Raw genomic sequence first — 25,598 nt, forward strand, 5'->3', positions numbered from 1 at the left:
GACGAGTCTATATACAAGTAAATGGAATTATGTATTAGATAAATCATTTGCAAAATGCAAACTGATGAATGTTTATGGATGTTCTTCACAGAGTTCAGGTGTTTAAGAGCCTCATGGCCTGTGGATTAAAACTGTCCCTGAGTCTGGTGGTGACATTGAGGTGTTATGAATAACGAAGGGACAGTTTTATCCGTCTTCAAACTTTAATATCATTCTACCATACGTGTGAATGGAGTGTGATCTTACCTTGTGCCAGACTCATGTACATGCAGGTGAGGATCAGGAGGAAGAACAGAGCGGGGAACTTCATGGCTGCTGTCGTGCGGATCGCTGCAAAGACACAATCTGATTCAATCCCAGAAAGAAACACACACAATTAGAAGCAGAGTTTCCCACCCGTCTCTGTGTTGCACATTTTGGCTGCTGTTCGCATTTTCCCATCACAAACCCCTCCAACTGAGTTCTTGAGAAAGACACAGGTCATGTCTTCGACCCCTGATTACATTTTTTGTAATCCTTGTCTTGTTTCCAGCTGTGTGCAGATGTTTCATCTCAAGCTTAATGAGTTTACATCAAACAATTTGTGATTAAGTTTGGCTGAATTCACTGGCAGCATGTTATCTTGTAAACTCCCCAGCTGCAACGCATAACAGCACAAGCACATACTCAGCATTGCAAAAGCACCAGGAGAAGCAGGAGATTGTTCATTAGCGTGCGGAGGAACGTACCTGCTCACATTCAGTATTTCACAAGATGCGTCCTGGAGGAAAAGCTTTTTGTCCAGAAGCCTGTAGTGGCTCTTATATTCACGCATGGAATCTGCCCTCCCTCCCTCACCACACCTCCTCTGGCATGTCAACAACACTCCACGTTTTACAACCCCTCAGTGAAATTTGATCACTGAATCCCAAAAGGCCGCCCCCCGCACACACACACACACACACACACACACACACACACACACACACACACACACACACACACACACACACACACACACACACACACACACACACACACACACACACGCACGCACGCACACACGCACGCACACACACACACACACACACACACACGCACACACACACACACACACACACACACAAAAGTCCTAGCATAGTTGTTGGCAATCTTAAATCCCAGGCTCCGACAACAATGCAACATAAATAATAAATATGTTGAAATGTTATAAATGAAAGTGAAATGCAGGAATAAGTACTGGGTGTGTCTGAATGTGAGAGCAAACCTATGAGAACATCCGCATGTTGGGATTAAAGAGTACCCTCAGTAGAGTTATATAGCAATGCTTTAATGATAATATCTAAAAAACCCTCTGTATTGTTCTTGTCCATGAAGAGGTCAGAGGTCAGGTGCTCTTTAGAGATGTCAGTGCCCTCTGGAGCAGCCGGGCGGACACTTTCTCACACAGATCTTATCTGACAGCTGTCCAGATGTGTGACACCCTTTCAAAGCTTAAGTGTTTATCATGTATAATAAGGTCCATGTTAAAAAGCTCACTTCCCTCTACAGCTGAAACCATTTTACACTCCATTCTCTTTCCCAGGAATATGAAATCCATCATGATTTAAACGGCATGCTGTCCCCCTTTGCACCGTTATCATTCACACTGACTTGTTTTCCTGCAAAGTCCAGCCTGCACATTTGTTCAGGCATTTAGGGAGGCTGGTTCAATCCCCCTGCAGTCAGCATGTCGTTGTGTCCGTAGACAAGACACTTCACCCCACATGGCTCCTGGGGGGATTGCTCCACAGTATTGAATGTCTCTTTAGATAAACAAGTGACATGTAATGTTTACCGTGGTGCTGCTGAATGAACCCTGAATAAAGAACATTTGAGATAAATAAATGAACACGCAGAGAAGGCCCTCAGTTGGCCCGTATTCTGACCAGATGAATGTTTCTGCAGCTTTCAAGCTTCAATGCAAGTTCCTTTTTGATTAACAGCATATGTGGGTGATCAACTGTGTTTGCATAACTGTGTGCAACTGTGTGTACAAGTGTGTTTGTGTAAAGGTGGATGTTCTAACAGCAGCATGGGGGCTGTGGGGGCGTCCCGACCCTTCAACCTTAACCCTTATGGGAACTCGTGTAAAAAAATACCTAAAATTGATGAAATCCTGACAAATGTTTAAAAAACCAGTCAGGGAAATATTATCTTTAAAGACCCTTGAGATCTGGCCCTCTAAAAGTTTTCAGTGGAGACACCTCGGTCTTTTTAATGTTTTCTAAACATAGCATGTTGAAAAGTCTGGCATAGATTTTTTTCCCCCCCCCCTTTAAACTGGGTTTTTCTCTGGAAGTTTTTCCTTGTACGATGTGAGGGTCTAAGGACAGAGGGTATAAGGACAGAGGGTCTAAGGACAGAGGGTCTAAGGACAGAGGGTCTGAGGACAGAGGGTCTAAGGACAGAGGGTCTAAGGACAGAGGGTCTAAGGACAGAGGGTCTAAGGACAGAGGGTCTAAGGACAGAGGGTCTAAGGATAGAGGGTCTAAGGACAGAGGGTCTAAGGACAGAGGGTGTCGTTTTTCTCCTACTGATATTCTGAACAATCTGTGTTGTTGTATTTGCTGTAAAGTGTCTCTATAGGCTATTTGTATTTTATGTACAGCACTTTGGCTCCACCAAACATCGTTTATAAATGTGCTATATAAATAAAACTTGATTTGATTTGATGTCTTGTTGTTAGTCGAAGAACCTTGTGTTCTTCTGTTTTTTGCTGCTGCATTGTGGGTCCTTTTCAAACATGAAATGCACTTGACATGCTTGCTACTACATAGGGGACCTCGGACAACTTATACAAAACACTGAAGTCATGAATCTTACCTGTCAAATACAGAGGATGTGACCTTAGTGTACTCAGTGTTCCCTACAAGAGAAACTTATTTAGGAATGTATGACTGTCTTGCTAGGTAACAAAATAAATACTAGGAAAAAGGCAAGGCTTTATAGTCGAACTGTATCATCTAGATAGATATAGATAGATAGAGAGAGAGATATATGGATAGATATATGGATAGATAGATAAATTGATGGATAGATAGATAAATAGATGGATGGATGGATAGATAGATGGATAGATGGATAGATAGATAGAGAGAGATATATATATATATATATATATATATATATATATATATATATAGAGAGAGTTAGGTATCCTTTTGCAGAATTTTTTTCCCAAATTCTAGAGAGTGGAGCATAACCAGACTGTTTGTACTTGTGGTGTAATCCGTCTTTGAGGGGGGTGTTATTTTTTTGAGTAAAAGATCTGATCTGCTCGAGTAGCCTGTTTACTTTTTAGTTTTAGTGTTTAGTTTGCACAAGATTGTAAGAACGTACAAGAAACACTGCACCGCCATCTAGCGGTCAGCAGTCAGAACAGCATCCCATTCAAGAATCCATTCAAGAACTCCAGTTCCGGGTTTTGGGATGAGACCCGTCCCTCACTCCCCTCCACATCCTTACCGGGTTTACCGGAGCCGTCACCGACTCATCCATGTGGGCGTTACCGACCGGCTCGCTTCCATAACAGCCACTAAGCAACCAGCAGTCAATCAACACACTGCAAGTCATCCTGACTACATATTTTTTGTTCTAACAGTTGTATAAGTACAGTTGTGTGTGCTAGCCAGCTCTTACTCAGCAGTTTTACACTGACCAGCCACCTGTCAGCTCGCCACCGAAACACCACATGGATCCTCAGAACAACATGGAAAATGAGGCAAAGATGTTCCTGAGCCACGCGAAGACTCTCAGGCTGCACACCGGGAATATAGTCAACCGAAGCCGGCTGAAAAAGAAGTGTCCGTGCTCCCCCAGCGAAGAGGTAAGCTAGCGTGAATAACGGTCAACATTCAAAAAACACCGGCCGTTGGTTAGCTTGTTTCAGCCGTTGGTGTGACAGTTTAGCTTCTTAGCTTAGCCTTTGAGTTAACAGTACCTGTCTTAATAGGTAACTTGCTAACCTTTCTAGTGTGTGTTTACTGATAAAAAGCACTGTTAGCGGCCCATAAAGACTTATATAAAGAGCTATTTAAAAGTGTACTTGTCGGGGTCAGAAGTAACTAGAGATAGATAGTTAGAGACTTTATTCATCCCAAATTGGGACAGTAAAAAAAAGTTATATCACAAATAATGTTTGATTAAAATGTTCTATAAAAGACAGTAATACTACAGCAACAGAAATATAGACTTATACTACACGAGCAGAAACACATAGGCTAGTATATCAATTACAGCTGTAACTAAGTAAACTAAATATATTTACTCAAGTAGCATACTCAAGTACTTTTTTTTAAAAACATTTCTGACTTAAGAGTTCTACTTTAACAGTAGAAGACCATAGTATTTGTACTTTTACCGAAGTAAAGGATCTGAGTACTTCTGTCACCTCTGCAGGAATGTGTCTGAGAGGGTCAGCTTGAAAGTTGGAGTTTGAGTGTAAACACTGGGAACTATCTCCTAACTGGATTGAAGAATCCAATCCTCGACTACCTGTCGAGCACTGTTGCACCTGTTGGCACTGACTGCATGGACGTGCACTGAATACAGACGCGGGGGCAATTCCTCAAAGAACTGGTTAAGACTTGTTTCTTTTTACAGCATTGCTTCAGTTGCTGTCTAACAAGTTTAACATCACCTGCGGGTTTCCTCGAAATATATTGCCTGAGGTGTAATACATACACTTCGTTGTGGCTTCAGTCCAACGTTTATTAAATAATCTTTTATTGTTCAGATCAACAATAAAGAAAGTCATGGTTGACATACTGTTGACTACAGGATACAGATATAATATGACATAATGTGGCTGATATCCAACACAAAAAAGTACATAATACAGAAAAATGCTTTAAAAAGTCATTTAGACGCCCCATTGTCTCATCGACCTTCTCTTTCTGATAGGTCTCGTATCCTCTTTCAAGAGTCTGCAGTAATGCTGCATATTTCAAAGGAGTCACTAAAATTGTATTATTTTAAAAAGCGATTAAAGCAATATTCAAGTTGTAATATGAGTGAGAGCCAAACAAATGTGGATGCTTGAAGTTGTCCTAAGTCTATCATTCGAAGTAATCTGAGCCTATGTATCTTCCATTCACATTATTTCTAACTTTGAATGAGCCAGCTGTGCAACCCTGTGACTGCAGCTGAAGTTTGAACCGGCTCTGCTCCCAGTCTGTCTCTCCTGCTCAGCCTGACATCTCAACGTTTGGATTTGTTTGACATTTTCTTTCAAACATCCATAGTCTACTTTACGGATGCAGCTGGCCTTCTCGTCACACTTATCCTTATGTAAATAGTTTGAAAACAAAGCATTCATCAGCCCTTCTTCTCCTTGTTTGTTTTTCCAACTGATTTCATTGTTTATAATAAACCGCGACCCTTGAGTTTTTGCCTCGGCATGTCACAGATGTCCAGATGTTGTTATGGGGTCTTCAGAGGATAACAATGCTGCGACAGATGATCTTTAAACTTTGTTTTCTGTTTGGTATTTCAGCTTCAAGACTGCATTCAAGCCGCACTGAGTGATTGGAAGGCTGCCACAAAACCGCCATCCAATGTAAGGACACGTTTACACTTCTCATGTACAGCTGGTTCTCAACGTCTCCTAAACCTGTTTTGCATGTTTGGCATCGACACAGAGGAATAAACAATAGTATTTGCATTGATGGCGATGAGTGGTGGTCCGACTCTAGCTTTAACAAAGCGCTGCAGAACACAAGCGGTCGGGCAGCAGAGGTCTAGTGCTTGGGAAAGTAAAATAACTTTAGTGATGACATCAAAGGATGCCTGCAGGCGCGCTGAAAGGAAGCTGTCATGATGAATGTTCATGCAGTGCTGGCTGCCAAAGGCGCCATTCAGAGAGTGCGTCTGTGCGGGGGGGGGGGGGGCACAGAAACGTTGCTCTGGTGGGTTCATTCATAAAGTGTGATCGGACTTCAAATAGTCAGTGTGAGTAGATTTCATCAAACTAACAACATATGTGGAATGGAGATCACAGTCACTGAGCGATCATCTGTAGGAACCCGCCATTCCTGTTTGACACGCCCTGGCTGCTTCACTAGGCCTCTACCACGCCCACTGGACACGAACGGGGATGAGGGAGGTTTGGAAGAGTTGAACTAAGGGGTCTTTATACTTGCACATACAACAGGTTTTAGACACATCCCCTGCAGGGAAATAGCAAAGACAGGACCTTTGAGTCGGGTTTCATGTTGGGAACGAGACTGACTTTACTGCGGTTGGATCGACATAAAGGCGTCAGCATAATGTCGCTGTTACATATGCACCAACTAAATGAAGCCGCCTCAATGCCACCTTTTGATTAAGAGTCCTTTCCACAGAGAGGACACATGTTGATGTAGAAGAGACATGAAGAAGAGGGGACACATGTTGATGTAGAAGAGACATGAAGAAGAGGGGACACATGTTGATGTTGAAGAGACATGAAGAAGAGGGGACACATGTTGATGTAGAAGAGACATGGAGAAGAGGGGACACGTATTGATGTAGAAAAGACATGAAGAAGAGGGGACACATGTTGATGTAGAAGAGACATGAAGAAGAGGGGACACATGTTGATGTAGAAGAGACATGAAGAAGAGGGGACACATGTTGATGTAGAAGAGACATGAAGAAGAGGGGACACGTGTTGATGTAGAAGAGACATGAAGAAGAGGGGACACATGTTGATGTAGAAGAGACATGAAGAAGAGGGGACACATGTTGATGTAGAAGAGGCATGAAGAAGAGGGGACACATGTTGATGTAGAAGAGACATGGAGAAGGAGGGGACACATGTTGATGTAGAAGAGACATGAAGAAGAGGGGACACATGTTGATGTAGAAGAGACATGAGGATAGAGGGGACACATGTTGATGTAGAAGAGACATGAAGAAGAGGGGACACATGTTGATGTAGAAGAACATGGAGAAGAGGGGACACATGTTGATGTAGAAGAGGCATGGAGAAGAGGGGACACATGTTGATGTAGAAGAGACATGGAGAAGAGGGGACACATGTTGATGTAGAAGAGACATGAAGAAGAGGGGACACATGTTGATGTAGAAGAGACATGAGAAGAGGGGACACATGTTGATGTAGAAGAGACATGAAGAAGAGGGGACACATGTTGATGTAGAAGAGACATGAGAAGAGGGGACACATGTTGATGTAGAAGAGACAAGAAGAAGAGGGGACACATGTTGATGTAGAGAGACATGAAGAAAGGGGACACATGTTGATGTAGAAGAGACATGAGAAGAGGGGACACATGTTGATGTAAGAAGACATGAAGAAGAGGGGACACATGTTGATGTAGAAGAGACATGAAGAAGAGGGACATGTTGATGTAGAAGAGACATGAAGGAAGAGGGGACACATTTGATGTAGAAGAGACATGAAGAAGAGGGGACACATGTTGATGTAGAAGAGACATGAAGAAGAGGGGACACATGTTGATGTAGAAGAGACATGAAGAAGAGGGGACACATGTTGATGTAGAAGAGACATGAAGAAGAGGGGACACATGTTGATGTAGAAGGAGACATGAAGAAGAGGGGACACATGTTGATGTAGAAGAGACATGAAGAAGAGGGACACATGTTGATGTAGAAGAGACATGAAGAAGAGGGGACACATGTTGATGTAGAAGAGACATGGAAGAAGAGGGGACACATGTTGATGTAGAAGAAGAGACATGAAGAAGAGGGGACACATGTTGATGTAGAAGAGACATGAAGAAGAGGGGACACATGTTTGATGTAGAAGAGACATGAAGACGAGGGGACACATGTTGATGTAGAAGAGACATGGAGAAGAGGGACACATGTTGATGTAGAAGAGACATGAAGAAGAGGGGACACATGTTGATGTAGAAGAGACATGAAGAAAGGGGACACAGTTGATGTAGAAAGACATGAAGAAGAGGGACACATGTTGATGTAGAAGAGACATGAAGAAGAGGGGACACATGTTGATGTAGAAGAGACATGAAGAAGAGGGGAGACACGTTGATGTAGAAGAGACATGAAGAAGAGACCTTTAAGACTATCTGGTATTTCTATCAGAAACAGGGTTAACACATACGAGGAATTTGACTTGGTGTCGTGGTGCATACATACAAATAAAACAAATGTAAAACACAGATAGAAAACTATAATAACATAAAATATATAATCTGGTTAAATAAAGGTTTAAACCATTTTTTTTGTCAGTCTCACGACGGTATTGATATAGATTTATTTATCGCGATATTCAATATGTCGTTACATCCCTAGTTATTCATGTTTTATTATCTTTTGCTTTTTAATGTTTCTAATGTGTTTTATGCTCAATGTCTCATTTTGTAAAACACTTTGAATTGCTTTGTGTTGAAAAGTGCTCTATAAATAAACGTGCCTTGAATAATGGTCCCAAAGATGTTTCCCTAAATGAAGTGCTTTCCTTTTCCTGAAGGACTTCCCCGACACGCTGGACTGCTCCATCCCGCAGCCGACAGACGCCATCCCCCCCGAAGAGAGGGAGGAGCTGAGGGTCTCAGGTCAGTACAGAACTCAATATCTAAATGTAATGTGACTCTTGATCAGCTGCATGTCAGCACAGGTTACTGTGGAAACATCTTTTAAATTCCCTGCTTCAACCAGATTTGTTCCAAATAACTGTTCTTATCTTTAAGTCATACCAGTGATGTGTGGGACATCTATTTACTGCTTGTTTTCACAGTGAAGCTGTTCCTGTGCGAGGCGGGTGAATCCTCCATCAGAGACGCCGTGGAGATGGGTGAGCTTCAGATCTCTGCAGCTAAACCTTAACATGCCTTAAAGGTCCCCTATTGTACTGTTTCTCATCAATATATCACAGGTCTCAGATATATACAGAGCCTGTCTCTGATTGGCTGAAACACCAAACAGATCATTGCAGCAGTACCCATAATCCCCTCTGTTCTTGCTCAAACAGAGGTGGGAAGTAGTGGAGTACAAATACTTCGTAAAGTACATTTTTCTGGTACCAGTACTTTACTCCACTACGACTTTTAACTTTGACTTCTTACATGTTGAACACAAATACCTGTACTTTCTACTTCATACATGTTGAACACTGTGAGCCTCTCCGCTCACACAGTGTTCAAATAGGGACGGAAAGAGCAGGTTGGTTTATCACAGGCGTTTATTAGCTCCAAACAAAGTATACACGGGTCTCCAACGTTCCCGTGTGGGAACCTTCACAGGTCCTTTGGTGACCTTCCAGTATCCCGCCTACTGCAAAACAGACCAGAACCAGTTTACGACATGCTTTTATTCCGGCACTGATTACCTGATTCCGATCAGCTGTCTGGCCTCCGGCCGAGCCACTCCCTTCACTCCAGCAGCCGGCGCCCTAAGCACACCCCGCTGCCACAAACACTAATACCTGTACTTTCTACTTCTTACATGTTGAACACAAATACCTGTACTTTCTACTTCTTACATGTTGAACTCAAATACCTGTACTTTCTACTTCTTACATGTTGAACACAAATACCTGTACTTTCTACTTCTTACATGTTGAACTCAAATACCTGTACTTTCTACTTCTCACATGTTGAACCAAATACCTGTACTTTCTACTTCTTACATGTTGAACTCAAATACCTGTACTTTCTACTTCTTACATGTTGAACTCAAATACCTGTACTTTCTACTTCTTACATGTTGAACTCAAATACCTGTACTTTCTACTTCTTACATGTTGAACTCAAATACCTGTACTTTCTACTTCTTACATGTTGAACCAAATACCTGTACTTTCTACTTCTTACATGTTGAACTCAAATACCTGTACTTTCTACTTCTTACATGTTGAACTCAAATACCTGTACTTTCTACTTCTTACATTTGAACACAAATACCTGTACTTTCTACTTCTTACATGTTGAACTCAAATACCTGTACTTTCTACTTCTTACATGTTGAACTCAAATACCTGTACTTTCTACTTCTTACATGTTGAACTCAAATACCTGTACTTTCTACTTCTTACATGTTAACTCAAATACCTGTACTTTCTACTTCTTACATGTTGAACTCAAATACCTGTACTTTCTACTTCTTACATGTTGAACTCAAATACCTGTACTTTCTACTTCTTACATGTTGAACTCAAATACCTGTACTTTCTACTTCTTACATGTTGAACCCAAATACCTGTACTTTCTACTTCTTACATTTGAACACAAATACCTGTACTTTCTACTTCTACATGTTGAACCAAATACCTGTACTTTCTACTTCTTACATGTTGAACACAAATACCTGTACTTTCTACTTCTTACATGTTGAACTCAAATACCTGTACTTTCTACTTCTACATGTGAACACAAATACCTGTACTTTCTACTTCTTACATTTGAACCCAAATACCTGTACTTTCTACTTCTTACATGTTGAACACAAATACCTGTACTTTCTACTTCTTACATGTTGAACACAAATACCTGTACTTTCTACTTCTTACATTTGAACCCAAATACCTGTACTTTCTACTTCTTACATGTTAACCAAATACCTGTACTTTCTACTTCTTACATGTTGAACCAAATACCTGTACTTTCTACTTCTTACATGTTGAACTCAAATACCTGTACTTTCTACTTCTTACATGTTGAACACAAATACCTGTACTTTCTACTTCTTACATGTTGAACTCAAATACCTGTACTTTCTCTTCTTACACTCTTACATGTTGAACTCAAATACCTGTACTTTCTACTTCTACATGTTGAACTCAAATACCTGTACTTTCTACTTCTTACATGTTGAACTCAAATACCTGTACTTTCTACTTCTTACATGTTGAACTCAAATACCTGTACTTTCTACTTCTTACATGTTGAACACAAATACCTGTACTTTCTACTTCTTACATGTTGAACCCAAATACCTGTACTTTCTACTTCTACATGTTGAACACAAATACCTGTACTTTCTACTCTTACATGTTGAACACAAATACCTGTACTTTCTACTTCTTACATGTTGAACACAAATACCTGTACTTTCTACTTCTTACATGTTGAACACAAATACCTGTACTTTCTACTTCTTACATGTTGAACCAAACACCTGTACTTTCTACTTCTTACATGTTGAACAAATACCTGTACTTTCTACTTCTTACATGTTGAACTCAAATACCTGTACTTTCTACTTCTTACATGTTGAACCAAATACCTGTACTTTCTCTTCTACTTCTTACATGTTGAACTCAAATACCTGTACTTTCTACTTCTCACATGTTGAACTCAAATACCTGTACTTTCTACTTCTTACATGTTGAACTCAAATACCTGTACTTTCTACTCTTACATGTTGAACTCAAATACCTGTACTTCTACTTCTTACATGTTGAACACAAATACCTGTACTTCTACTTCTTACATGTTGAACTCAAATACCTGTACTTTCTACTTCTCACATGTTGAACTCAAATACCTGTACTTTCTACTTCTTACATGTTGAACACAAATACCTGTACTTTCTACTTCTCACATGTTGAACACAAATACCTGTACTTTCTACTTCTCACATGTTGAACTCAAATACCTGTACTTTCTACTTCTTACATGTTGAACACAAATACCTGTACTTTCTACTTCTTACATGTTGAACACAAATACCTGTACTTTCTACTTCTTACATGTTGAACACAAATACCTGTACTTTCTACTTCTTACATGTTGAACACAAATACCTGTACTTTCTACTTCTTACATGTTGAACTCAAATACCTGTACTTTCTACTTCTTACATGTTGACACAAATACCTGTACTTTCTACTTCTTACATGTTGAACACAAACCTGTACTTTCTACTTCTTACATGTTGAACTCAAATACCTGTACTTTCTACTTCTTACATGTTGAAACACAATACCTGTACTTTCTACTTCTTACATGTTGAACCAAATACCTGTACTTCTCTACTTCTTACATGTTGAACACAAATACCTGTACTTTCTACTTCTTACATGTTGAACACAAAAACCTGTACTTTCTACTTCTTACATGTTGAACCCAAATACCTGTACTTTCTACTTCTCACATGTTGAACACAAATACCTGTACTTTCTACTTCTTACATGTTGAACTCAAATACCTGTACTTTCTACTTCTTACATGTTGAACAAACACCTGTACTTTCTACTTCTTACATGTTGAACTCAAATACCTGTACTTTCTACTTCTCACATGTTGAACACAAATACCTGTACTTTTACTTCTTACATGTTGAACTCAAATACCTGTACTTTCTACTTCTTACATGTTGAACACAAATACCTGTACTTTCTACTTCTCACATGTTGAACTCAAATACCTGTACTTTCTACTTCTTACATGTTGAACTCAAATACCTGTACTTTCTACTTCTACATGTTGAACTCAAGTACCTGTACTTTCGAGTTCAACATGTTGAACTCAAATACCTGTACTTTCTACTTCTTACATGTTGAACACAAATACCTGTACTTTCTACTTCTTACATGTTGAACTCAAATACCTGTACTTTCTACTTCTCACATGTTGAACTCAAATACCTGTACTTTCTACTTCTTACATGTTGAACTCAAATACCTGTACTTTCTACTTCTTACATGTGAACTCAAATACCTGTACTTTCTACTTCTTACTGTTGAACACAAATACCTGTACTTTCTACTTCTTACATGTTGAACTCAAATACCTGTACTTTCTACTTCTTACATGTTGAACTCAAATACCTGTACTTTCTACTTCTTACATGTTGAACACAAATACCTGTACTTTCTACTTCTTACATGTTGAACTCAAATACCTGTACTTTCTACTTCTTACATGTTGAACTCAAATACCTGTACTTTCTACTTCTTACATGTTGAACACAAATACCTGTACTTTCTACTTCTTACATGTTGAACTCAAATACCTGTACTTTCTACTCTTACATGTTGAACACAAATACCTGTACTTTCTACTTCTACATGTTGAACTCAAATACCTGTACTTTCTACTTCTTACATGTTGAACACAAATACCTGTACTTTCTACTTCTTACATGTTGAACAAATACCTGTACTTTCTACTTCTTACATGTTAAACAAATACCTGTACTTTCTACTTCTTACATGTTGAACCAAATACCTGTACTTTCTACTTCTTACATGTTGAACACAATACCTGTACTTTCTACTTCTTACATGTTGAACTCAAATACCTGTACTTTCTACTTCTTCACATGTTGAACACAAACCTGTACTTTCTACTTCTTACATGTTGAACTCAAATACCTGTACTTTCTACTTCTCACATGTTGAACACAAATACCTGTACTTTCTACTTCTTACATGTTGAACTCAAATACCTGTACTTTCTACTTCTTACACTTTGAACACAAATACCTGTACTTTCTACTTCTTACATGTTGAACTCAAATACCTGTACTTTCTACTTCTTACATGTTGAAACCAAATACTGTACTTTCTACTTCTACACTTGAACACAAATACCTGTACTTTCTACTTCTACATGTTGAACTCAAATACCTGTACTTTCCTACTTCTTACATGTTAAAACCCAATACCTGTACTTTCTACTTCTTACATGTTAAAACCCAAATACCGTACTTTCTACTTACACTTTGAACATCAAATACTGTACTTTCTACTTCTACATGTGAACTCAATACCTGTACTTTCTACTTCTTCATGTTGAACACAAATACCTGTACTTTCTACTTCTTACATGTTGAACTCAAATACCTGTACTTTCTACTTCTCACATGTGAACTCAAAATACCTGTACTTTCTACTTCTTACATGTTGAACTCAAATACCTGTACTTTCTACTTCTTACATGTTGAACTCAAATACCTGTACTTTCTACTTCTTACATGTTGAACTCAAATACCTGTACTTTCTACTTCTTACATGTTGAACACAATACCTGTACTTTCTACTTCTTACATGTTGAACTCAAATACCTGTACTTTCTACTTCTTACATGTTGAACTCAAATACCTGTACTTTCTACTTCTTACATGTTGAACTCAAATACCTGTACTTTCTACTTCTTACATGTTGAACTCAAATACCTGTACTTTCTACTTCTTACATGTTGAACTCAAATACCTGTACTTTCTACTTCTTACATGTTGAACTCAAATACCTGTACTTTCTACTTCTTACATGTTGAACTCAAATACCTGTACTTTCTACTTCTTACATGTTGAACTCAAATACCTGTACTTTCTACTTCTTACATGTTGAACTCAAATACCTGTACTTTCTACTTCTCATGTTGAACTCAAATACCTGTACTTTCTACTTCTTACATGTTGAACTCAAATACCTGTACTTTCTACTTCTTACATGTTGAACACAAATACCTGTACTTTCTACTTCTTACATGTTGAACTCAAATACCTGTACTTTCTACTTCTTACATGTTGAACACAAACCTGTACTTTCTACTTCTTACATGTTGAACTCAAATACCTGTACTTTCTACTTCTCACATGTTGAACACAAATACCTGTACTTTCTACTTCTTACATGTTGAACTCAAATACCTGTACTTTCTACTTCTTACATGTTGAACTCAAATACCCTGTACTTTCTACTTCTTACATGTTGAACACAAATACCTGTACTTTCTACTTCTTACATGTTGAACTCAAATACCTGTACTTTCTACTTCTTACATGTTGAACTCAAATACCTGTACTTTCTACTTCTTACATGTTGAACAAATACCTGTACTTTCTACTTCTACATGTTGAACTCAAATACCTGTACTTTCTACTTCTTACATGTTGAACTCAAATACCTGTACTTTCTACTTCTCACATGTTGAACAAATACCTGTACTTTCTACTTCCTTACATGTTGAACACAAATACCTGTACTTTCTACTTCTTACATGTGGAACTCAAATACCTGTACTTTTCTACTTCTACATGTTGAACACAAATACCTGTACTTTCTACTTCTTACATGTTGAACACAAATACTGTACTTTCTACTTCTTACATGTTGAACTCAAATACCTGTACTTCTACTTCTTCACATGTTGAACCAAATACCTGTACTTCTACTTCTTACATGTTGAACTCAAATACCTGTACTTTCTACTTCTCACATATTGAACTACAAATACCCTGTACTTTCTACTTCTTACATGTTGAACACAAATACCTGTACTTTCTACTTCTACATGTTGAACACAAATACCTGTACTTTTCTACTTCTTCATGTTGAACTCAAATACTTGTACTTTCTACTTCTCTCATTTTCCAAACAGCTGGTTCCTTTAGTCTGAATGTGTGTTTGGTGCGTGATCATTATTCTTTAGAGTCATTGCGTGCCTATTGATTTGAACACGATCCGTGTATCCATCATTTCCTGGTCTTCTCTAAAGAAGAGGGACCAATGGAAACGTTGTCATGTTGCCGTTGTTCAGCATGGAAACATTCATTAGCTAACAATGACATTATTGTTCTATTAATATAAAGGGAGGTCAGGTACTCTTTAAAGCAGCTGCTAGTTATGGGTACTTTTTACTGAAGTACATTTCAAAGCCTCTTTACTTTCACTTGAGTAAAGAAGTTTAGTCAGTACTTCTACTTTCACCAGAGTATTTTTAAACACGAGTATCTGTACTTGTACTTGAGTAAAGGATGTGTGTACTTGTACTTGAGTAAAGGATGTGTGTACTTCTACTTGAGTAAAGGATGTGTGTACTTGTACTTGAGTAAAGGATGTGTGTACTTCTCTGTTGCTCAGCCTGTCAGACGCTGGCGGTGTCGCAGCTGGACTCCGTCATCATCGCCCCGACGTGGCCCCTGGCTGAGGGCGAGAACCAGAGCTTGGCCCACCTGCAGCCGGCCTGGGAGGAGCTGGAGTCTCTGGTCCGGAGCCAGAGGATCGCTGCCATCGGCACCTCGGACCTGGACAAAGACCTGCTGGAGCAGCTCTACACCTGGGCTCAGGTGAGGGTCTCAACCTCAGTCTATTTCAATCAATCAAATGAACACTTATCTGACCGTCCGTGACACGGGGCTGACGCTAAGAGAGCTTTATCGTTATATCCATGGACTGTTCCAAAGAAAACTATTTATACAAGACGTCTGAAAGGCAGAGAGAAAGGCAGCATTACTTTGTGCAATGATATTGTAATATATTATAAATGGAACGTTCAAAGAAAAATAAATATGAACTGCATGTATGGAAGATGCTTGTAAGATAAGAATGATATCACAACTGTCTTATAACCACAGTTATACACACAACATGAGCATTAAACAAACCATCATGCTCTTACTTTGAAATCATGCGGAAATGTCCTCATCAGCAGGCCATCACGTGGTTTCCGAAAAATAACCGAGTGACACGAGTAGATTTTAGCCGAGACCGGCCGAAAATATGTCTCAAAATTCCGTGTGTGTAAAAAGACGATCCGTGAACAGATTTGAGATCCGTGAACAGAGATTTGAGATCCGTGAACAGAGATTTGAGATCCGCAAGCGCATTTTTGGTCCACAAATACAAAATGGATTCACAAATGCCTGATCGAAAGGTGTAAATGTTAAAGAGATATTCACAGATCTTTTTTTTATTTGTGAAGCTATTTAGCGTATTTGCAGATCCGTTTTACACTTGCAAATGTATTTGTGAGTTTGCAAATCTTTTAAATGCATTTGTGGATGTTGTTTTACATTTACAAATCACATATTTACACACAAATTATTTTTATGTTCACACAAATAATTATGAGACATATCTATGCCCATAGGTTACCAACGTAAGCCTGTTCTGACATTCGGTGATATTTTTTCGGTGCTAAAACCCTTTCGGCCGAAAGGGCCTTTTTAACCATTTTCGGCCGATAATTTTCGGTGGCCGAATATTCGGTGCATCCCTAATTTATTTCCTTTTACCATACATAATATTACGTTTCACACAATACCTTAGCCAATGTTTGTAATCCTGTGTTTGCGTGTGTGTGTGGTCAGAAACAGTTTGGCTTTCCGGGGGAACCTGAATCCACAAACATTGGTTCCTACCTTTTCCCCACAGTGTTAATTGGCTCCTACAGATGTAATTGAACATTTCACCTTGGACTAACACTTAAACATTTAATTTACCAGAAATTCAAACAATTTTCCAAAATCCAGATCATTGTCTGTTCAGCTATTTAATCAGGTGGTGTGACCGTGACCCAAAAGCAGGTAGGAATGTTTTTGTACGATAAGCTGTGTGCCGCTCTGTGATGTTGCCCATGATAAGTCCTGAGGCCTGTGTTTCTCTCCGCTCCAGGTGAAGCCCAGCAGTAACCAGGTGAACCTGGCCTCCTGCTGTGTGATGCCTCCAGACCTCACTGCCTTCGCTAAGGAGTTCGACATCCAGCTGCTCACACACAACGACCCCAAAGGTACAAATCAAGTTATTCTTTACTATTTGAAAGGTCACCTATTACGGAAAAATGCCTTTTATATACAGTTGTGGTCAAAAGTTTGCACACACTTGTCAAGAACATGTATTTCATGACAGTCTTGACTTTTCAATCATTTCTACAACTCTTATTTTTGGGGACCCAGAGGATTTGATCACATTTTCAGAAGAGCCATTATAAATTCATAAAAGATCCAAACTTCATGATTTTAGTTTTGTGACAAAGTAGTACGTGCTCCAATCTCTCTATAACAGAAAAATAAGAGTTGTAGAAATTATTGAAATACATGTTCTTTACAAGTGTATGTAAACTTTTAACCACAACTGTACATACATATGTGTCCCTGGTGTGTCAGGCTCCTCTTATGGCGCATTTCCAATACAGCGCGGTTTAAGCGTGCCGTGCCAAACCCGGCCCGTTTTTTGTTGCGTTTCCACTCGGCGTAGTTCCGGCTAGCGGGTACTTTTTCACAGTTTTCTGGCTCTCTAAAATCCAGGTTCTTTCTGGGCCAACAACCGGGCTGAGTCGGGCTGAGTATGCTAAACTAGTGAGAGAATCGCTGGCAACTACAACAAAATGAACATATTTGACCGTGATTTAATTGTAATACACGTTTCCAAATGTTGCCGAAGTAACAACATACTGATACCGGTTAGTAACAACCATGAATTAATGCTTCGACAAGTCTGCAGACAGACGGCAGGCGAAACACCTTTTAAAATGCGTGTTTTCTGAATGGAGATTGGCTAAGCTAACGCAGTATATGCTCCGACCGTCCACACTCACAACAACGGCCTACAGACATAAATAAAGCAGCGACTGTATTCGCCATGACACAGACAGTCTGTGGTTTGTACTTGTTTCACTTCTGTCTAGTTTCTGAACAGATATGAGGAGCTGTGAGCTCTGAGGGCTAAGAGCTAACGGCTGATGTTGGTTTTGTGGTTCACATTGAAGATGACGTCACGGCTCCGCCTACACTGCGTTACTATAGTTACCGCCCCAGTTCCTAAACTGTAATGGAAACGCAGCATAAAGTGAGCCTGGCCTAACAAGGCATAGCCATACCGTACTAAGCCGAGCGAGGCCCTGCAGTGAAAAAGTGCCTTAAGTGTCAGAAAATAAAACCCTCTCTCTTTCCCTCCGTACCCACATCTCTAAAAACGGGGGAACAACGGAGCTGATCCAGATTTAGGGGTGTTTGAGGCTAGAATGCATGATCTGTTTGGTATTTTGAGCAAAACACTTCAGAGACATGGTTTTTATATATGAGACCTGTAATATATGCCTAAAAATAGCATAATAGGAGACCTTTAAGTCAGATGGGTTTAAAGGGACTGTCGTGGCTTCCTTCCTTGTTTTTCTATCAAGCCACTAGACGCCTTAAACAGACATTTTTAACTTGTTTTCTTTCCTTTATATTTGTGTTTGTGTAATGATATACATATGTAGGCATGTAGGGCTAACAAAGGCAGGGTTACATCACACTATCAGGGTCTTTGGGCCACTTTGTCCATGATTGACCTCTTTTAAATTCTCTGTCCTGTTTTCCCGTGAGTTTTAAACGGCTCCATCTCCTCTTGCTTCCTCAGAGCTCATGTCAGCGGCCACCTTCCAGGAGGCGGTGCAGGAGGGAACGCAGGATCTGAGCGCCGCCATCTGGAGGCTGGAGTGGGTGCTGCGCTACTCCATCATCGTGAAGAGCCGGGGAATCATCAAGGCTAAAGGCTACCTGGTCAGTGCAGGGAAGGAGAGCCAGTAGCACCACCACCACAGAAGAAGAAGAAGAAGACATGGATGAAGCCATTTTCCTCCATAAACACACAACATTCAAAGTCACCGCTCTGAATAATGGATGCTGCCAATTAAACAGTCCCAAAAGTCATTGTTTATCCTACAGAGAAGCATCAAGTGTGATTCATTTGAACTGTATTCATTCCCAGTGAGATCAAGAGACTGTGAAGACTTCAGCAGATTAGAGTCAATGCTGCTTTTAACATGAAAAATAGTGGTTGCTAAATGTTTATGATCGTTCCTTAACCTATTTCTGACTGTAAGTGCCTCTCGTCTACTTTCTCTCTGTCCTCACACCTGCTTCGTCTCAACTGCATCTGGTGAATCAAGCTAAAGGTATAGATGTATTGTTTTGTACCACAGAGTGATCAGACAACTCGGATTTAATTCATGTCATAGAGTGCCGCAGTGACGCGTCCTAAAACTCGGAAGTAAGTTAGCATTTTACCACTTCCGGTTCCTTCGCCAAAAAGCAATGGGATTTCTCCATAGGGTTTAGGAAACTATCTGGAACTAAGGTCTGTGGTTGAGACGCATTGAAGAGACGGATCACGTTTTGTTCTACGACATTAAATCATCAGCAGTGACCCCACTGGTGATTTCTGAAGAGTTGACGTGTCTGAAAAACGATGGTTGTTACCAAGTGGCTGAATAGGACTACAGAAGTTGTCCAGGCCGTTGTGCGTCATTACGCCGAACACGTGAACACTCCTCTAAGTTAGTTTCTGTTCTGCTTGAAAGCAAGTCCCTGCCTCCTGCAGACTGTTCAAACAAACACTTCAACTCGTACCATTTATAATCTGTATGTTTGAATATGGATCTTAAGTCGGCGTGACGTTGAAGCAGCGACCCTGCTGTAGTTCCTTTATAGCATAACGTTAGCATTTAGCTTCTAGCGACTAGATTTATGATTATAAAAGTAGGATAGACATGTGGAGATTATCCGACTGAACAAAACGTGAGCCGTCTCTTAAATGTGTCTCAACCACAGACCTTATTTCCAGCTATTTTCCAAAATCCTATGGAGAAATTGAATTGCGTTTTTGTCGAGGTAACCGGAGGGAGTATACCGGGTTTTAGGACGCGTCAATGTGGCGCTCTATAGGACATTTAATTCCTGCTTTAACAACATATGGGTCATTCTACAGAAAAGGTGGAATCTGGGTGATACAAATCTGCTGAAATATATTCCTTCTAAAACCTGTTAAATAGCAATAACTAACTCTTAACTTGATGAATCCACAATAAGTAGAGCTTAAAGTATTTGTATACTTTATACAAAGCTTATTTGTATAGGAATGTTACGTGTTACCAGGAAGAAGAGTAACACCAGTGACAATTTGGAGAAAACACTACCATTTTAACAAAATGGCTGCCTATGTGTCAGACCAAATGTGGCTTCAGTCAATATCAAAATCGTTTAACTCTTCAATACATTTTCCCATTCCAATGTTCACCCCTAGGGCTATGCAATGAGTAACACTAATGACAGGCTTGAAAGACGCATGTAAAATGACACCTTTAACAAACAAAGTAAGAAGTATCTGACTTTCCTTATGTCTTTGTCCACTGCCTCAAATGATCTCTTGGTACAGGAGGCACTTCAGAGACAGTACATCATTTCAAAATAAAAGCGTTTTGTGTAGCAGTAACACCAATGACGTAATTTTGGGTGACTGACATTTATTTGATATTAATAATAATTTGCGGGGGTTTTTTTGGTGTTATATTTAATGCTTGTAATGTTATGTAAATATAAATTAGATTAATTTATCTTTTAAATTAAAACTATAGGCTCCACTTCCATGTATGATATAACTTGGCATTTTAAATAAATTGCAATTTACGTATAAAACCATTTTTTATTTCGTACCATAGCAAAGACAATCTCTATTTATTCAACATATATAATGAATGTGAGTATTAGGTCAACGTCATGTATTTTGGTGTCTGCAAAAGTAAGTGACAGCACTTCCACCTTTTCTGTAGAATGACCCATATGCGTTCTTCAATAGAGAGAAATGACGTGCAAATCAAATTACAAATGAAGTGTTTATTTTATGATTGACTTGGTGAAGCAGACAATTATGTGCGTCTATTATTTTATCATGCATTTTTTTCTAACCGTGTGTGTTATTGACGATGCATTGAAATGTTTACCCGCTCTTTGCTCGAGATTACTTTGAGGATTGAGAGTACAGCAATATTTTTGGGGAGATTCATATGCAAAGCAGGCTTTCGGCTTCTTCATGCATTGTTGTTAAAGCACTGGAAGCTCTGCGCCGAGAAGTTACAACGTGTTAACTGTGAGGAGGAGGAGGAGTTTTTATTTAAGAATCATGATGCTTGTTTTTCCAGACGAGTTCCAGTCAATCTCATGAAGGAAAGTTATCTGTTGTACTGTAAACATAAAACAATGGTGTCGTATCTGTATCATGATTTGGCTTTAATACAATTTTAAAACTGTTGTTTGTTCTGTCAACACCTGCGCTCAAGATTTAGTTGTACCACTGCATATTGTTTGGAGATACATGTACTTTACTTGAGTACTTCAATTGTATGCTACTGTGTACTTCTACCCCACTACAGTTCAGAGGTAAATGGTGTACTTCTACTCCACTACATGTATTTAATACCTTTAGTTACTTCACAGATGTGGAGGAATGATGTGAAATCTAATCAAGTGTTGAATCAGACTTTAGTTCCACCTGGAGTAAATCCACCAGCTACCCTGCAGAATACTAAGTCATTCAAACTAGCTGCACCTTTACCAGCTTTGAGAACACTTTGATGATCAATCATTATAAAACATATCATATATATTATTCTGAAATGGATCAATCTGCACAACGACTACTTTTACTGTCGCTACTTTCACTATATTTTGATGAGAATACTTTTCTACTTTCACTTGAGGAACATTTTTGAATGCAGGACTTTCACTGTAACAGAGTATTCCTACACTCTGGTACTTTTACTTTACTCAAGTACAAGATCTGAGTACTTCTACCTTTACTCAAGTACAATATCTGAGTACTTATACTTTAACTCAAGTACAAGATCTGAGTACTTATACTTTTACTCAAGTACAAGGTCTGAGTACTTATACTTTTACTCAAGTACAAGATCTGAGTACTTATACTTTCACTCAAGTACAAGATCTGAGTACTTCTACTTTTACTCAAGCACAAGATCTGAGTACTTCTACTTTTACTCAAGTACAAGATATGAGTACTTCTATCAATCAATGTTTATTCATATAGCCCAATATCACAAATGTTACATTTGTCTCAGTGGTCTTCACAGTGTGTACAGAATATCAGTATGACAATACGACACCCTCTGTCCTCAGACCCTCTGTCCTTAGACCCTCTGTCCTTAGACCCTCACATCGTACAAGGAAAAACTTCCAGAGAAAACCCACAGTTTAAAGGGAACATGGGAGAAACCTCAGGGAGAGCAACAGAGGAGGGATCCCTCTCCCAGGACGGACAGACGTGCAATAGATGCCGTGTGTAAATCGAAAAGATAATACATTTACAACATAGGTAGTCCAAATGTTTTCTACTTTTACTCAAGTACAAGATCTGAGTATTTCTACTTTTACTAAAGTACAAGATCTGAGTATTTCTACTTTTACTCAAGTACAAGATCTGAGTATTTCTACTTTTACTAAAGTACAAGATCTGAGTACTTCTACTTTTACTCAAGTACGAGATCTGAGTACTTCAACTTTTACTCAATATCCGAGTATTTCTACTTTTACTCAATATCCGAGTACTTCTACTTTTACTCAATATCTGAGTGCTTCTACTTTTACTGAAATACAAGATCTGAGTACTTCTACTTTTACTACAAGTACAAGATTAGAGTACTTCTACTTTTACTCAAGTTCGAGATCTGAGTAGGCCTACTTCTACTTTTAGTCAATATCCGAGTGCTTCTACTTTTACTCAATATCTGAGTGCTTCTACTTTTACTCAATATCCGAGTCCTTCTACTTTTACTCAAGATCTGAGTGCTTCTACTTTTACTCAATATCTGAGTGCTTCTACTTTTACTGAAATAGATCTGAGTACTTCTACTTTTACTCAAGTACAAGATCTGAGTACTTCTACTTTTACTACAAGTACAAGATCAGAGTACTTCTACTTTTACTCAAGTACAAGATCTGACGTATTTCTCCCACAAGTGCTTATAAGTAAGTACATGTACAGAAAGGAACTCAACCAAGATAACACTCGTTCATATTTTAAATAATAAAAACAAATAGGTTTGGCCAGAAACTATTCAGTATCGGCCGATGCAAAAATACTTGTAATCCAGTGTCTTGATATCCCAACAAATAATTTCCATCACATCCACTCTGCGATCGTTTGCTCCGCCTGTATCTTATTTCCCTTCATTGATTACTTCGGTCTTCAAACCGGAAGTGATAGAGAAGCCAACAGCATGCAAGATGGTGGCCACCAGGAGAGGAGTACGCGTGTCCTCACCGAATAAAAGCAACCCGGAGCAGTCCTCTGAAGTCCAGGTTCGTGACAAACAGAGATGTTATTTAACCTGTGAATGTTCAGAGAGTGTTTAAAGGTGTCATAACGGAGGCGGAGGAGCCCCTGCACGTGCCAGTTAGCTCGTGCCGCAGCAGCTCGGAGTTCACGTGGACCGTCTTTACTTCAGAGTTTGTTAATGTTTTGACAAATGTGGTGAAAGCACAACACATGTTACAAATAACACGGTCCTGTTCACACAGCGTTTAATGACACGTGTGGTCTTTTGTTTATAATTAAATTAAAAAAAGATATTCCGAATTGTGCAGAAAGCTACAGTCAGATAAATCAGAATCCCTTTATCAGTCTTCATTTGCACCGTTACAGCAGGAGAGCCACAGACAGCTTAATGTTACATATGTTACAACAAGTACTAAGTTATGATATCATAACAAATATAATACACAAATAAAAGTAAAAAAATATTTTCAAAATACAAATCCTGTAACAGTTCTTAGGATTTATCAGCCAGGTCTATATTACACAGTTCACTAAACAACTACTAGATTACTTATTGACTTATGCATTAATGTGTAAGTGTCTTATTGTCAACAAGTGCTGTTAAAACAACAACATGGAGTTAGTGTTGACTGTGTAACCAAAGTCATTTCTTCTTCTACCTCTGTTTAGAGCTGCACTACTTTGTAATAAATAATAATCTTTATTTATATCCATCCAATCTTTATTCCAGACTCAAGGTCCATATCACACAAAAAGACAAAACACACATCAATAAATAAGATAAAAAGCTAAAGCGAGCCACACATGCTCACTGTCTGGAGAGGCTGCTGCTCCAAGGTCTCCAAATCATGGAAGAGAACCGGGTAGAACTCTTCACAGGGTTAATTCAAATCGAAATAACATAATTGTCCGAGTCTACTAGGCGACACATGAATTTGTACATGAATTTTCTTATATAACACCTTTCATACAATAATTGCAGTCCAATGTTGTTCTCAGTAAACATCTCCTAAAATACTCACAGGAAACACATCACAAAGTAAAACAAACCATAGAATAGACATAGCAAACATACATTTAGATTAAAGGTGCATTAAAAGGAGGATAGGTGAGAGGTAGCTTCCTAAAAGGCTAACTTGTACAAATGTGTTTGAGTTTTTTTAGATTCACAAAGGCATTTACATTTAACAACTAAAAGCTAAAAACAGGATATATTTATCCTATATGTTTGAATTGTTCCTATAGAGAGGTGAAGTCCCGCCCGTCTACTTCCGCCCCATGGGACCTTATTTCTGAAAAAGCATGCATTGAAGTCAATGGAGAGAGAGAGATTATCTTTCCATCTCGTTTGAATTGTGCCACGAATGATGTTTGTTTGTCAATCTTAAAAAAGAATTTCCGTGTAAAAAAAGTCACATTTTGTCGTAAAACTGTTGAAATAAAAGACTATGAAAAATACGCAACTAGAAAGACTACAGATCCCAGAGTCCCGGTCCCGCATGCTGGCTCTTAGGAACCGACTCACTCCCCTTGTGTGTGTGCACAGCTCTCAACGTGCCCAGACTTGGAGTGATTTTCACCTCTTTTAATACTTTCCACCTCGTTCTGAGAGAAAGAAGTGAAATGTTCCAACGTGACGGCCGTCTGGGTGTGTGGTGCGAGACGGGAGATGCAGTTCATTGAGCGTTTCACACAAAACAAAGTGTTACTTCACACATTTTTATTTTTTTGACTTGCAAAATGATCTTTTAAATTGACAAACATCATGTGTGTAATTCGTGGCACAATTCAAACGGGATGGAAAGATAAT

General features: G+C 39.1%; 2 protein-coding genes across 2 annotated transcripts in view; both read left to right on the forward strand.

The window, feature by feature from the left end:
* Positions 1-3,530: 3,530 nt before the first annotated feature.
* Positions 3,531-19,382, forward strand: gclm (glutamate-cysteine ligase, modifier subunit). The gene is made up of 7 exons (XM_034232231.1): positions 3,531-3,847; positions 5,516-5,578; positions 8,477-8,561; positions 8,744-8,800; positions 15,815-16,020; positions 17,348-17,462; positions 19,076-19,382. The coding sequence occupies exons 1-7, from the start codon at positions 3,713-3,715 to the stop codon at positions 19,243-19,245; spliced, it is 831 nt and encodes a 276-aa protein (XP_034088122.1). The 5' UTR covers positions 3,531-3,712; the 3' UTR covers positions 19,246-19,382.
* Positions 19,383-23,698: 4,316 nt separating this feature from the next.
* dnttip2 (deoxynucleotidyltransferase, terminal, interacting protein 2) overlaps positions 23,699-25,598 on the forward strand; it is a 28,537-nt gene continuing 26,637 nt past the window's right edge. Inside the window, exon 1 of the mRNA XM_034232234.1 lies at positions 23,699-23,811. Within this exon, the coding sequence (XP_034088125.1) occupies positions 23,737-23,811 (75 nt within the window). The 5' untranslated portion in view covers positions 23,699-23,736. The remainder of the gene's footprint in view (positions 23,812-25,598) is intronic.

This window comes from Gymnodraco acuticeps, unplaced genomic scaffold (genome assembly GCF_902827175.1).
Source record: "Gymnodraco acuticeps unplaced genomic scaffold, fGymAcu1.1, whole genome shotgun sequence".
NCBI lineage: Eukaryota > Metazoa > Chordata > Actinopteri > Perciformes > Bathydraconidae > Gymnodraco > Gymnodraco acuticeps.